Source organism: Saccopteryx bilineata, chromosome 6, assembly GCF_036850765.1.
Source record: "Saccopteryx bilineata isolate mSacBil1 chromosome 6, mSacBil1_pri_phased_curated, whole genome shotgun sequence".
Taxonomy (NCBI): Eukaryota; Metazoa; Chordata; class Mammalia; order Chiroptera; family Emballonuridae; genus Saccopteryx; species Saccopteryx bilineata.
In genome coordinates, this window is record NC_089495.1 from 104,796,751 (window position 1) to 104,810,693 (window position 13,943).

The window sequence follows — 13,943 nt, forward strand, 5'->3', positions numbered from 1 at the left end:
TGTGCTTCCTCATCTTTTGTGGGCACGTGATGCTTTTGAACTCCTGAGCTAGTACATATGCCACAAATTGCCGTAGATAATTCAACCTCAGTGTGTCTCTGGCAGTATAATTTGCCTTTTCTTCTTCTTCAGATCACTTTTTCATCCTGTTAGTTCTTCACTTTTTACTCATAAGAAAAGGTGATACTCCCTCACCCCAAAACTGATCCCATTTGTCCTTTGGGTGAGTGTTGGCCACTCCCTCCTTGGGGGCACTGAGCCCTTGCCCACATTTCTCTGGCTCATGTCTCCATGTTGGCATATCCTGAGGAATGTTCTTCCCGGATGCCATCACCTCACTGCCCCTAGGAGCCCTCCGCCCGAGCTATGATTCGGCTATTGCTTGTGTAACTTCAATGAGTCTCCAGTCATTTCTAGCTCCTACCTAATTTCTGAGCTCTGGACCCATATAGCAAATTAAATCTTAGACACTTCCAAGTAGTCTCTTAGACACCTTCAACCAGCACTCCTCAAACAGGATCATCACCTTTACTTCTAACCTGCCCCTTTGGCCTCTCTCTGCTCTGTGAGTGGCACCACCAGACACCTTTGGACACAAGCCAGGAACCAGTGTTTGGCTCAACCACTTCACTTCCATCTCTACAGCAGTCAGTCTTGCTCTGTGGATTCTCACCTCCTTCGACGCTCCTGCCTCTACTCTCCGAGTCCCCTGCCACCGTCTTAACTGAGCTCTTCAACCGTGAAATCTACGTTCATACTTGAAGACTCGCTCCGCTCAAGTGTGCTCCCCACTACAGGAAGCCTTTCAAAAGTCTGTTCAGACTATTATGTAATTTTGGGGCTACTTTTTTCTCTTCTATCAGACCATAAATTGTCAAGGCAAAGAAATTTCCCCACTTGCACCCAGCATGGCACTTGGTCAGTAATTGTTAAATACATGAACGTATGAACATAAAAATGAACTAAATGAGGAATAATATTTATTTTCAAAGCTGCACATAGGATTGATGGTCAAATGTGGGAGTTTCAATTTTACCTACCACTCTCCACAGGTTTTATAAGTCTTTTTTTCCTTCCCTCCTGGGGATGTTTTCACTCTCTACTAAACACAAAGGAAACAGGACTCAAGGTTCAAGGTACACACTCCTGGCTAGAAATTCAATTGTAGTTTCCTGGGCCAGAAAATTAAATGAATATACATCTTCAAAGGAAGTGAAATTTGCCAACTGGAGTCAGACAAAATTAGCAATGGAAACTCCCATTGTCTTATATGAGAGGGTGTGGTAACACCCCTCTCCCAGGGGTCTGTGCGAACTACAGTTAGACAGTGTTCCTTCTTCTTATTCTTGCTGGAACCAGCTGTTGTGGCTCAGGTTAAGGTAAAGTGTTCCTGGATGAGAGCAAGTAATAAAGTGCAAACTTAAAGACATTCATCAGGAACAAGTCCTGATGGTATTCGCAGGGAATTCTCACAGAAAATGAGAGACGGAGAACAATTCTTAGTGTAAGCTTGTAAATTTCCAGGTGGCTTTACTGATTAGAATTTACCTAACATTTATTAAGCACTCACATCATGCTGCGTATGATATAGTCACGTCTAGGAAAGCCTCTGGCCGTCCCATTAAGATTTTTTTTAACAGCACAAATAGAAAGAGTGCAGTGGATACCACACACAAACCAATTTGTCAAATCATCCATTAGTTTTTATTTTTCCATGGATTGTGATTAAAGGAGACATATTTGCGGAAAAGGCCATTCTGTTTATGCAGGACAATTTTATTTTTTTTAATTTTGGAAAGAGACATCAAAGGATGGAGGGCATTCTCTTGAATAGATCGATATGCCCCAGCCAAGGTCTAGTTAAGGTTTTTTTAGGTAACTAGGTGAAAGGGTAACGGGGCACTGTGGCTCCTCGTAGCTCTGGCTGCAGGATTTTTCCCAGGCTGTTGGAAAATTCAAATGAAGGCCAGGGCTTCCTGGTCATCTACATAACCTTCTGCGGTGTTAATAGAACAAGTTTGGCATTTATCTAGTCTAAGAGGAGTGCATGTTCATGTGACTCAAACCATCAAGTAAGATCTGGCCTTGACTTGTGGGGAAGGAGGGTGATGATAAGGGAAACCCCACACAACATTGTTATCAGTTCCAGAGTAAGACAAGGGTTGAAGTATGGCTGCTGCTGCTTCTGCCTTTTGCAGAAGAATTTGTTGGTTACCCAGTATTTGTTGAGTGTTTGAATTAGAGCTCATATTATGTGGGCTAGCTAAGTATGTGCTCTTTAACTCATAAGTACACTGAACATTTTAGGAAGATGCTTAATATGTGTGTGGCATTGTATTTTCTAAGAATCATTCTCTCATAATTTTATATAGGCTGTATTGATTCAGAATAGTTCCCTTTCACATAAGCAATGATTAAAAGTGCTTAATTATGTACAGAAATTTTCTTCACATTCTCATTGCGTGAAATGTGTACAGTAGCCCACATGGGCCATGTCTGTTTAAGAGGAGGCACATTCAAATATAAATCATTCCCTTTTGGTTGCCTCCACAGAACCTGGGCACTGACCTATGCAGAAGCTGGGTACCCTGTGTGCCTCTCTCTCCTTAACAAAACCCAAAGTAACTTTTCAAACTGGAGATTTTATAAGAAGTATTTGGAATGATTGGATTCTACTATGGAATCAATAACATACGATTTACTCAAAAATTTACTTAAGAAAGTTATACATCTATAAAGACATAATTTGTTATTAGTTTTACATGGACAGTGTTATCAGTTAGGAAAACTGCAAGTAAAGACAGCTAGTTAAAGTGATATTTTTTCTAACAGAACAAGAAGTCTGGAGCTGCTATCATTTTGTGCCTGGGCTCCAGGCACCATGTTTGTAAACAGGCAGGAGGATAGGGGAGGGGCAGTGTCAAGGACCACTGCTCCTGGACCTGGCCTTTTCATACAGCAATAAAAGCTTCCTCATCCTCCCTTACCTTATTTGGGTGATGGGCATACAACATAATGGACTGTCCAGATCATGTGGAGATGTTTGCCTGGAATCTATGTTCTCTTGTTGACCAATGTCACCCTGTTCAATTTAATTTTCAAAATTAAAAAAAAAAAAGCTTCCTCAGTCACTTCCCCGTAAGCCCCCAAGAGTTCCATTTTGTCTCACTGACCAGAACTTGTCATTCGGCCACACTTCGCTGCAGAAGTGTAAGGCCAAGGGCCACCATCATCGTGGCCATTCATATGCAGGTTCTCATTGGATTCAGGCAGATGGTAAAGAAACTGTGGAGCCAAAAAATGGTGGGCTATTCCTTTATTAAAGTGTCTCACCAGCCAACGAGCAACAGATACAGGGAGAACACTTCCCTCCGGTTCCACAGCAAGGAGAATCTTCTCTGGTTCCTCCTAGAGTCAAAGGCCTCACCAATCTCAGTGGAGCTCACAAAAGCTCCTCATCTCTGGTCCCCTATCCACACACCTTCTCCTCTCTACACAAACTGGCTTCCTCTTCAGCACTCTGCATTCTCTCTGCTCTCCCAGTAAAACATGGCTTCTCTCTCAGCACTCTTCTCCTTCTTCTTTGCTCTTTTCAAAACTTTCTGGCGTGAAAACCTCTCCTCCAGCAGACATTAGCAAAACAATGGCCCTTCCCAAGCAGGAAGGTAATTTTCTATTTCACAGACCACATATACCTGGCTGGCGCTGCCCAGCCTCCAATGCAAACCACAAACGAGCAAACATAAAAACCATAGTTTACAAACTTATTTGACCAACAAGAAGCATGGGGAAGTGTTGGGCAAATGAGTTGTAAAATCTGTATTTTCTGGTTTTGTTCACTCTTTTTGTTAAAGATGGCACTGCCTGTCGCCCACTTGATAATATTAATGCCCTTCTTGCTTGTGAAGGGGCTTGGTTATACTAATGTGTGTTGGGGGAGGGCTTTTGCTCCAAAAGGTTTTTTGTTGTGTGTTTTTTTTGACTGAGAAAATAACTTTATTTTGAGTGAACAGGCACCTAGTTTCAAAACTTCTGGAACTGTTTCTTGGTGCCAGCAGCCTTGGTGACCTTGAGCACGTTGAAGTGTACGGTCTTGCTCAGGGGTCGGCACTCCCCCACAGAGACAATATCACCAATCTGGACATCTCTGAAGCAGGGGGACAGGTGCACTGACATGTTCTTATGGCGCTTCTCAAAGTGGTTATACTTCTGGATGTAGTGGAGGTAGTCTCGGCGGATAACAATGGTCCTCTGCATCTTCATTTTGGTTACCACGCCAGACAAGATGCGCCCCCTGATGGAGACATTTCCGGTAAAGGGGCATTTCTTGTCGATGTAGGTGCCTTCAATGGCCTCTTCGGGTGTCTTGAAACCCAGGCCGATGTTCTTGTAGTACCGCGGAAGCTTCTCTTTACCAGTTTCTCCAAGCAGCACCCTCTTCTTATTTTGAAAGATGGTGGGCTGCTTTTGGTAGGCACGCTCCGTCTGAATGTCTGCCATCTTTGCGGCCGCCTGGTAAAAGGAATCCAAAAGGTTTTAAAAGGAGGAGCTAGGAGGCCATTTTGGAGGAGAGTGGCCACGTTCTTGTAGGGAGAAGCCCGTGCTGGAGCAGGGCAGGGAGGCCACATGGAGGAGGCGGCCAAAATGGCAAAATGGTGAAGGAGAAACCAGTTCGAGGAGGAGAAGGAGATGGGGAACATAGGTGAATAAGACTGGTGAAGTGGAAGCCTTTGACTCTAGGATAACTTGGGTGAGTCAGTGGCTTTGGGAGCCCTGAATGGAAAGGGAAGTGTTTCCCGCTGTATTTACTCGTTTGCCGGGTGCGAGCTAGGATTAAAGAAAAATGGCCAATCAGTTTTCTGCTGTGTTGCTTCTTTACAATAGATCCGAATCAAATGCAAACCTGCTTTGGTGAGGCAGCTATGATGGTTGTTAAGCCTAATCCGGAGGGACCCGAAACATTGAAGACATGAACAAAGTCCGTCGATTACACATCAAAGCTTTATTGTCTAGCTTGGCCAAGCGGCGGCAACTCCGTCTGAGGGAGAGCGCGCTGGCCCTTTGTTCTATTTAGTTTTTATAGTTTTGTAAGTGGGAAGTACAGAAGCAAAAATTGTAATTAGGAGCCCTTTACTACTATTGGTTATAGTCATATGTCCTTTAATATGATAAGACCATGTTCAATTTGCAAGCCATACATCATTTTGGAGAAAACAAAATTTACAAATCAACACAATGGTAGAAAGATGTCTCTTTACATATTAAAAGGCATTTCTATATTTTCTAGTGTTCATCTGCTATCTCTCTGTCTAGAGTCACACGTGTTAACCACATGCATTTACATAGGAGAGGTAGTTTCTGTGGGGACTGTAAGGTATTTTTCCCCGCCCAGAAGGAAGGAACGGGGCCAGAGCCGCAAAGTGTGGAATAATAAACAGCTTTATTGAGTACAGAGCGCACACCCCGCCCGGCAAGCTTCCCTGGCCCCGAGGAAAGAAAGAGAAATGGAGGTGCAAGATGGAGGCTAGGGAGATATTTAAAGGGTCCCTCTAGGGAAGTGGAGCTACTATGACGTAGAGAAATCTTACTGGCTGACAGTCAATCGCTTTTGTTTCCAAGGAGTCCTAGGAAATTTCTTTTTGGCGCGCTTGACTGTGGGCGGTCCTAGCCAAAGTTCCCGGAGCCTAAGTTCCCCACGTGACCAGCCCTCTATCCACCGACCTTACAGGGACAAATGCCCGCAAATGGTTCATTGCTATAAGAAAAGGTTTATTTTGGCTTTTCTCTCCCTGCACCTAGCTAGCCATTCACCCCTTTCCCCACAGATGTGGTGGAATGTCTGGGAATCCATGTCTTCCTCCCCTTTACATTTATAATACAATGCCAAGGGCCATCCTGGTCATGCCAATCACACAGTACAGAGACTACTCTCACAATTTCTCTGCACACCTTAACTCTAATTACATTAATAAAATGTTCTTCAGGCCTCCCAAAATATTAATATTAATTCTGTAGCTTTTGGTACTTTACAACACCTGCGGGTGAAGTGGCGCAGTGGCTCCTCATGGTGGCCACAGATACTGGCCACACAGGAAAGAAGTGCTTTTCTCTCTCAGCTTCTGTAGTGGAGGCTGGTGAAGCTGAGGGCAGATGAGGAAGGCGCCTGCAACTACGTCAGAGAGTAGCCCAACCAGCCTTTTTCAGGGGAGCAAAGAGTAGCCCAGATCTTTTTGGTTGCTTCCTTTTGTGGCACTTATATGTAAATTAGACTCTCCCTGGTTTCAAGGCACAGACACCTCCTCAGGTTACTTCCAGGAGACCGAAAGTTGTCTCAGGCTACAGCGTCAGGTCAGGCCATGTAGACGGTCTGGATGAGGTCATCGCCCTGTTACTTCAATAGGAGCTCTGGTAACACCATCAGAACAACACCTGGTAGGTGAGGCTTCAGAACTGAGCAATTGTGAATCCCAGCTTTGGAGCTCTGCCACAATGAGACTTAGACATCTGGCCTCTGAAGCTACTGCTCATGCGTTCACCAGCAGACTTTCTCCTGTGTCCTGTATCAAACATCCTGGGAGAGGACTGAACAGCCTCCATGGTCTCCTAGAGCTGCCCCTGTGGGGTGGATACCCGCTCAGGGTCACTTCAGGCCTCTGTCTGGCCCAGCAATGGCTCCCTGGTCCACGAGTGTGATGGGGTGATGCACCAGGTACTGCCACTCTGTTTACCTCAGGTGGAGATTGTGGGATGTAGGTTCCAGAGACATAACAGAGGAGGTAATGGAGCAATAGCTAGTCTTGGATCCTCAGGTTGAGGCTGTTTGCTGACCATGTCAAACTGGCCATTTAAAAATTTTTTTTTGATTACAGCTGGTTTACAATTTATAAAGAGTTACCTGCCTTTCTATCTTCATTTGTTCAAAGTTAAAGCCCTAAAAAATTTTCTGCTCTGATTATCTAGAGTGCCAGGAAACTAGAACAAATGATACAACAAAAACCTACATTCTCTTTGCCCCAATGGTATATATTCTGAGATATTTTTTCCCCATTTTTAAAATATTAAAATTCAAATTAGATAAAGCAACCATTTTTAAAGTATATTTGATGGCACTTACTTCATTCATAACGTTGTACAACCATCGCCTCTTTCCAGACCCAAAAGATATGCTTTTGATTAAGCATTCATGAATGCTGTTGATCTGATCCTATGTGTTGAAAGACTTGGATGCTGCTTCCAGACTCACAGGGGCCATAGATTTATGCACCTAAACTTCTGTTTTTTTGTTGTTGTTTTTTTAAATTTTTTTGGCACTGGCCAGGTTGCTCAGTAGATAGAGCATTGTCCCAGTGCACCAAGGTTGTGGGTTTGACCCCTGGTCAAGGCACATATGAGAAGCAACCAATGAGTGCACAACTAAGTGGAACAACAAATTGATATTTCTCTCTTTTTTTTCTCTCTCTCAAATCAATAGAAAAATTAATTTAAAAAATTTTAGAGTAAGTTTATTAAAACTGAGGACAGTGAAACAAGGAAGGGCTTAGAAGAGAAGGAGCAACAGGAGAGAGACTGGGAGAGAAGTCAGAGAAAAGGAGGCCTTGGAGCCAGGTTCAGAGGTTAGGCCGGGAGGAGCTGCTGCTGCCCGCTGCTCCCCTGGTGCAAGTCTCCCTTAGGGTTTAGGAGATACATACCTGTGGGGAAGATGGGGAGGGGGAAGGGAAAGGCACAGGCATGCTCCTGGGAGGGAGAATGCCAACAATTTTTTATTTTATTATTATTACTATTAAAGATTTTATTTTATTGAATTTAGAGAAAGGAGAGAAAGAGGGAGAAAGCGGGGGAGAAGCAGGCAGCATCAACCTGCAGCATTGCTTTCCGCACGTGCCTTGACCCGGCAAGCCTGGGGTTTTGAACTGGCGATCTTAGCATTCCAGGTCAACACTTTATCTACTGAGTCACCACAGGTCAGGGAAAAAATATTTTTTAAAATTAATTTTAGAGAGAGAGAAGTGGATGGAGTTTCAAGCTGGAAGGCAGAGATGGCAGGTTTGAGGCCCAGGGCTTGCCGGCATTTATGGCACATACAACTAAACTGAAGCAACTATAAGTTGATACTTCTCTCCTCTCCTCCATCCCTTGCCTCTTTCTGTAAAATCAATAGAAAGAGGAAGTAAAGGAGGGAGGGAGGGAGAGAGAGAGAGAAACATCGATCTGTTGTTCCACTTATGTATGCATTCATTGATTGATTCTCATCTGTGTCCTGAGTGGGGATAGAACCGGCAGCCTTGGTGTATCAGGACGACACTCTAATCGACTGAACTGCATGGCCAGGCCTACATTTCTTTATAGATGTTATATAACAGAAAGCTATCTTCCTGACTAAATGTTCCTTTACAACTCTCCCAATTCTCAGAAGCCTCCTATTATCCCTTCAAATGTCCCTCAGCTGCAGAAGTTCAATGAGAAGCTATTTGCTGAAGATTTATTGTTTAACCATTTTACAATGGCTTAGCAGTTAAATTCACACAAACACAACACATGATGATCAAACTGTGGCAGGTACAAGGCCATGAGTGGCTTTGGTCTGACAGGAGAACGGAGTCTGTCTTTGCTTCACCCCTGCTGGGAGAAAACCTTTCCAGGCTGAGGCCTCAGAATGAATCACCAGAGGGCCAGTTACTATTCAACCTGGACAACAATGTTTACTGCCAAAGCCCTTTACCCTCCTTGGCACTGTCACTGATCGGCTCGAGGGATGGGTCCTCACACAGGTTCTTGAAGGTGCAAGGCAGGTACAGTATTGCTGTTTCATAAGAGACTCTGAGAGCGTTGCCCACAGTCAGACAGTGGCTGCCCCTTTCTTTATGACTCACATTGTCTGACTCTAGAGATTAAAAAAGAAAGAAAAGAAAAAGGCCATGTAGGCTCCTCAAATTATAGAATAGCTTAAAAAGATTATGATTTGATATGACTTTTATAATCACTATTTTTCAAACCGAGGGTTTAGAACATTCTGAACAAAGAAGAAAATAAAATGGACTAATAAATATCAGAGTACAAAGTAGTCATAGTGTAAGTATTCGTTTCTGAAATGTTTGCCTCAGTGTGTGCGTGTGTGCGTGTGCATATACTATGTCATGATGCAAAATAATGTTTCTTAATGTGGGTTACAGTTTAACAAGTTTGAAAGCCATGGGCGGCCTGACCTGTGGTGGCGCAGTGGGATCAAGCGTCGACCTGGAACACTGAGGTTGCCAGTTCAAAACCTTGGGATTGCCTGGTCAAGGCACATATGGGAGTTGATGCTTCCTGCTCCTTCCCCTTCTCTCTCTCTCTCCCTTCTCTCTAAAAATCAATAAATAAAATATTAAAAAAAAAAAACCATGGACATAAATGGCTATGGTTCTGTCAGAACTGCTCAGATGTGAACATTGGCAGCCTCAGGCCTTGCCTGCTGCCCTGACCCCCTTAAATATTACCAGGATGGTAATGTCACGGGCATGTTCAGAGCCCTTGTGCTAAGCTCTTGTATACTCTTTCTCAGAGGCAAAGACTGAGCATGACAGTCTGCGCCTAGGGCAAGTGCCAAGAACTAAGGACATGGCTTTCCTAGGGTTGTACAACTTTTCAACTTGCCAGTGGTAAAACGGTGTCAGCCTTGGCTTTGCTGTCCCCAATTATTTTGTGAATGTATTTGAACATTCTAGGGCATTTCTGGAGCCACAGGCTAGGGCACTGACCTCCTTTTCACTTGCAAGAAGACTGCTGCAGAGAACTCCGGCTAAAATTATCCCATGGAAGCCACCTGTTGTTCCTTGCAGCATTGGGAGTCTCAGATCACTTACAGTCCCCCAAGTCCTTTTTCGTGGAAAAAGCCAATTCTATCTGTTGGAGATTGCAATTTGCTTTTTTAATTTTGCTTCTGATAAACTTTAGTCTGATGATTTTCTCAGGCAGTGTATACATGAAGGCAACCCAGAAAATTAGTAAAATATTTAGTCAGATGTTTAGCTAAGGCCCTGGCCAGTTGGCTCAGTGGTAGAGCGTCGGCCTGGTGTGCAGAAGTCCCGGGTTCGATTCCGGCCAGGGCACACAGGAGAAGCGCCCATCTGCTTCTCCACCCCTCCCCCTCTCCTTCCTCTCTGTCTCTCTCTTCCCCTCCTGCAGCTAAGGCTCCATTGGAGCAAAGATGGCCCGGGCACTGGGGATGGCTCTGTGGCCTCTGCTTCAGGCTCTAGAGTGGCTCTGGTCGCAACATAGCAACGCCCCAGAGGGGCAGAGCATCGCCCCCTGGTGGGCAGAGCTTCGCCCCTGGTGGGCAGAGCTTCGCCCCTGGTGGGCGTGTCGGGTGGATCCAGGTCAGGTGCATGCGGGAGTCTGTCTGACTGTCTCTCCCTGTTTCCAGCTTCAGAAAAATACAAATAAATAAGTAAATAAATAAAAAATGTTTAGCTAAAAAAATGCAGATGATTACACTTAAGACTTAATTTGATTTTTGTTTAAAAATCATGTTGAATTGGTTAGTTTTCTTAGTGTTCCATAGATATAACCAGACCTAACTAATCATAAGAGCAAGTTAGTAGCCATTTTGGTCTGTGTGTATTGTTGTTTTTCTTTTAATTTATTTTTGTGTGTGTGACAAAGACAGAGAGAGGGACAGACAGACAGGAAAGGAGAGAGATGAGAAGCATCAATTCTTCATTGCAGCACCTTAGTTCATTGATTGCTTTCTCATATGTGCTTTGACTGGAGGGCCTACAGCAGAGCAAGTGACCCCTTGCTCAAGCCAGTGACCTTGAGTTCAAGCCAGTGACCTTGGGATTCAAGCCAGCGACCTTTGGGCTCAAGCCAGCGACCATGGGGTCATGTCTATGATTCTATGCTCAAGCCAGTGACCCTGCGCTCAAGCGGGTGACCTTGGGGTTTCAAATCTGGGTCCTCCGTGTCCCAGTTCAATGCTCTATCCACTGTGCCACTGCCTGGTCAGGCTTCATTTTTGAAAATGTATTATTACTCACTAAAAGTTAGTTGAAAGTGCTGAGTATAAAGCTTAAGACAAAACCACTAAATAATATTGAAGGCTTTAATTTTTAACTCTTACTTATTCAGCAGTACTGGTTTGACCTGAATGTAGTGGGCCTTTTTATATAGCATGACAAGACATTTAGAATTACAATGATCATGAAGGTGGTCACGCTAACAGTGGTAATAGTATTTCTTTTTTTTTTCTTTTTTTTTTTTTTTTCATTTTTCTGAAGCTGGAAACAGGGAGAGACAGTCAGACAGACTCCCGCATGCGCCCAACCGGGATCCACCCGGCACGCCCACCAGGGGCGATGCTCTGCCCACCAGGGGGCGATGCTTTGCCCATCCTGGGCGTCGCCATGTTGCGACCAGAGCCACTCTAGCGCCTGAGGCAGAGGCCACAGAGCCATCCCCAGCGCCCGGGCCATCTTTGCTCCAATGGAGCCTGGCTGCGGGAGGGGAAGAGAGAGACAGAGAGGAAAGTGCGGCGGAGGGGTGGAGAAGCAAATGGGCGCCTCTCCTGTGTGCCCTGGCCGGGAATCGAACCCGGGTCCTCCGCACGCTAGGCCGACGCTCTACCGCTGAGCCAACCGGCCAGGGCAATAATATTTCTTATATGCAGAGTACTGTGCTCATCATTTCATTTATTTCCCTTAATTCTTACAAAGTCTCTGATGAAAGTATGACCATAATTTTTTTTAAGATTTTTTAAAAATTTTATTTATTCATTTTTAGAGGAGAGAGAAAGGGAGAGAGAGAGAGACAGAGAGAAGGAGCAGGAAGCATCAACTCCCATATGTGCCTTGACCAGGCAAGTCCAGGGTTTTGAACCGGCGACCTCAGCATTTCCAGGTCGACGCTTTATCCACTGCGCCACCACAGGTCAGGCACTGACCATCATTTTTACTTTTAAGAAAACTGAGAATTATAAGAAGATTATTAACTTTTAAGTTTCCACAGGTCAGATGCCAGATCCTCATGGTAAGTTTTTTTCTTTTTCTTCTTCTTCTTTTCATTTAGAGAGAGTCAGGGAGAGAAAGATAGAGAGATAGGGACATCGCTGCTCCTGTATGTACCATGACTGGGGATAGGCTTGGCAACCTCTGTGCTTGTCATGCTGAATACTTTGTTTTCTTCAAGTGAAAGGAAGGGAAATGGAGAGACAGACTCCTACATGCGCCCCAATTGGGATCCACCCAGCAACCCCTATCTGGGGCTGATGCTGGAACCAACAGAGCTATCCTCAGTGCCTGAGGCTGACTCTCAAACCAATGAGCCACTGTCTGCTGGAGGGAAAGAGAGAGAGAAGGGGGAGAGAGAGGGGAAGAGAAACAGATAGTTGCTTCTCTTGTGTTCCCTGACTGTAAATCGACTGGGACGTCCATTCACCAGGCTTTACACTCTATCTACTGAGCTGGCCAGGGCCTATACTTGTGATTTTATTTTATTTTATTTTATTCAGTCAGAGGAGGGGAGGCAGAGACAGAATCATGCATGTGCCCCAACCGGAATCCACCTGGCAAGCCCACTGGGGGTGATGCTCTGCCCACCTGGGATGTAGCTCTGTTGCTCAGCAACTGAGCTCTTCTTAGCACCTGAGGTGAAGGCCATGGAACCATCCTCAGTGCCAACTTGCTCCAATTGAGCCATGGCTACGGGAGGAGAAGAGATAAGGGGGAGGGAGAGAGAGAAAAGCGAGAGGGGGAGGAATGGAGAAGCAGATGGGTGCTTCCCCTGTGTGCCCTGACTGGGGATCAAACCTGGGACATCCATATGCCAGGCTGACACTCTACCACTGAATCAACTGCCCAAGGCTAATTTATTTATTTATTTATTTTAGTGAGGAGAGTGGGGGGGGGGTGGAGAGAGGGAAGGAGAGAAGGGAGGAGCAGGAAGCATCAAGTCCCATATGTGCCTTGACTGGGCAAGCCCAGGGTTTCTAAGCAGTGACCTCAACATTCTAGGTTTATACTTTATCCACTATGCCACCACAGGTCAGGCTATAATTGTGATTTCAAAGTGAAAGTGCAAAAGAATTAGGTTAAGTGTGTAAGCTGCATTGATTGTGTTAAAAGAATTGTGGTACAATTCTGTCCTGTCAGGCTGCCAGGAGGTCTTTGTGAGCCTCACGATGGTTGCTTTTGCTACCACACTGTCGTGAGGCTGTGCTATTGCCCCTGTACTAAATGAACCCCAACAGGCAGAGGATACAATAGTTAAAACACAGCAGAAACCAGACTGGAATATTTAAACACATATTATGCTAAAGGCTATAGCAGGGATCAGCAAACTTCTTCTGTAAAGGACTGAACTGTAATTATTTTACTCTTAGTTGTGTCGTTTAGGTGTCTAAAGGATCTGCAGGTAAAGGGAAAATCAGTGCTTTTGTGTACACATGTCACATAGTCATGAGTCTGAGAAGACTTGGTGGGACAAGAGTGGGGGTAAGAAAAGTCATGTATGTCTTTCCCTACCCTAGAAAGAAAAGCAGTTCAATGACTTTTCCCATTGGATTGGGGATTGAACTATTTTTTATACATCACTGAATGTCTTTATTTTATTTATATATTTATTTTTAAATTTTTATTGATTGATTTTAGTGAGAGAGGAATGGAGAGAAAGAGACAGACAGACAGACAGGAACATCTATCTGTTCCTGTATGTACCTTGACTGGGGATAGAACCTGCAACCTCTATGCTTTAGGGCGATGCTCTAACCAACTGGGTCATCTATCCAGGACTTTGAATGTTTTTATTTTGAAGAGTAGAAACACTAATTGACAGTTTAACAGCAACAAACTTACATCATTCAGTTATCCAAATTTTACCTTTCAAATTGAAAGTTACCTTAGTTTTACGACTTCTTACCTACTTTTCAGAGAAGACAAACTCACTTCTGTGAAAACTATAAAATATGAAAA

General features: G+C 44.4%; 1 protein-coding gene across 1 annotated transcript; it reads right to left on the bottom strand.

Annotated features, from left to right (window-relative positions):
* Positions 1-3,978: 3,978 nt before the first annotated feature.
* On the bottom strand, positions 3,979-4,538 carry LOC136308074 (small ribosomal subunit protein uS17-like). Its single transcript, XM_066235219.1, has one exon. The coding sequence runs from the start codon at positions 4,498-4,500 to the stop codon at positions 4,024-4,026; it is 477 nt and encodes a 158-aa protein (XP_066091316.1). The 5' UTR covers positions 4,501-4,538; the 3' UTR covers positions 3,979-4,023.
* Positions 4,539-13,943: the final 9,405 nt, after the last annotated feature.

Coding starts and splice junctions, on each gene's coding strand:
- LOC136308074 (XM_066235219.1), bottom strand. CDS start 4,500: ATGGCAGACATTCAGACGGAGCGTGCCTACCAAAAGCAGCCCACCATC.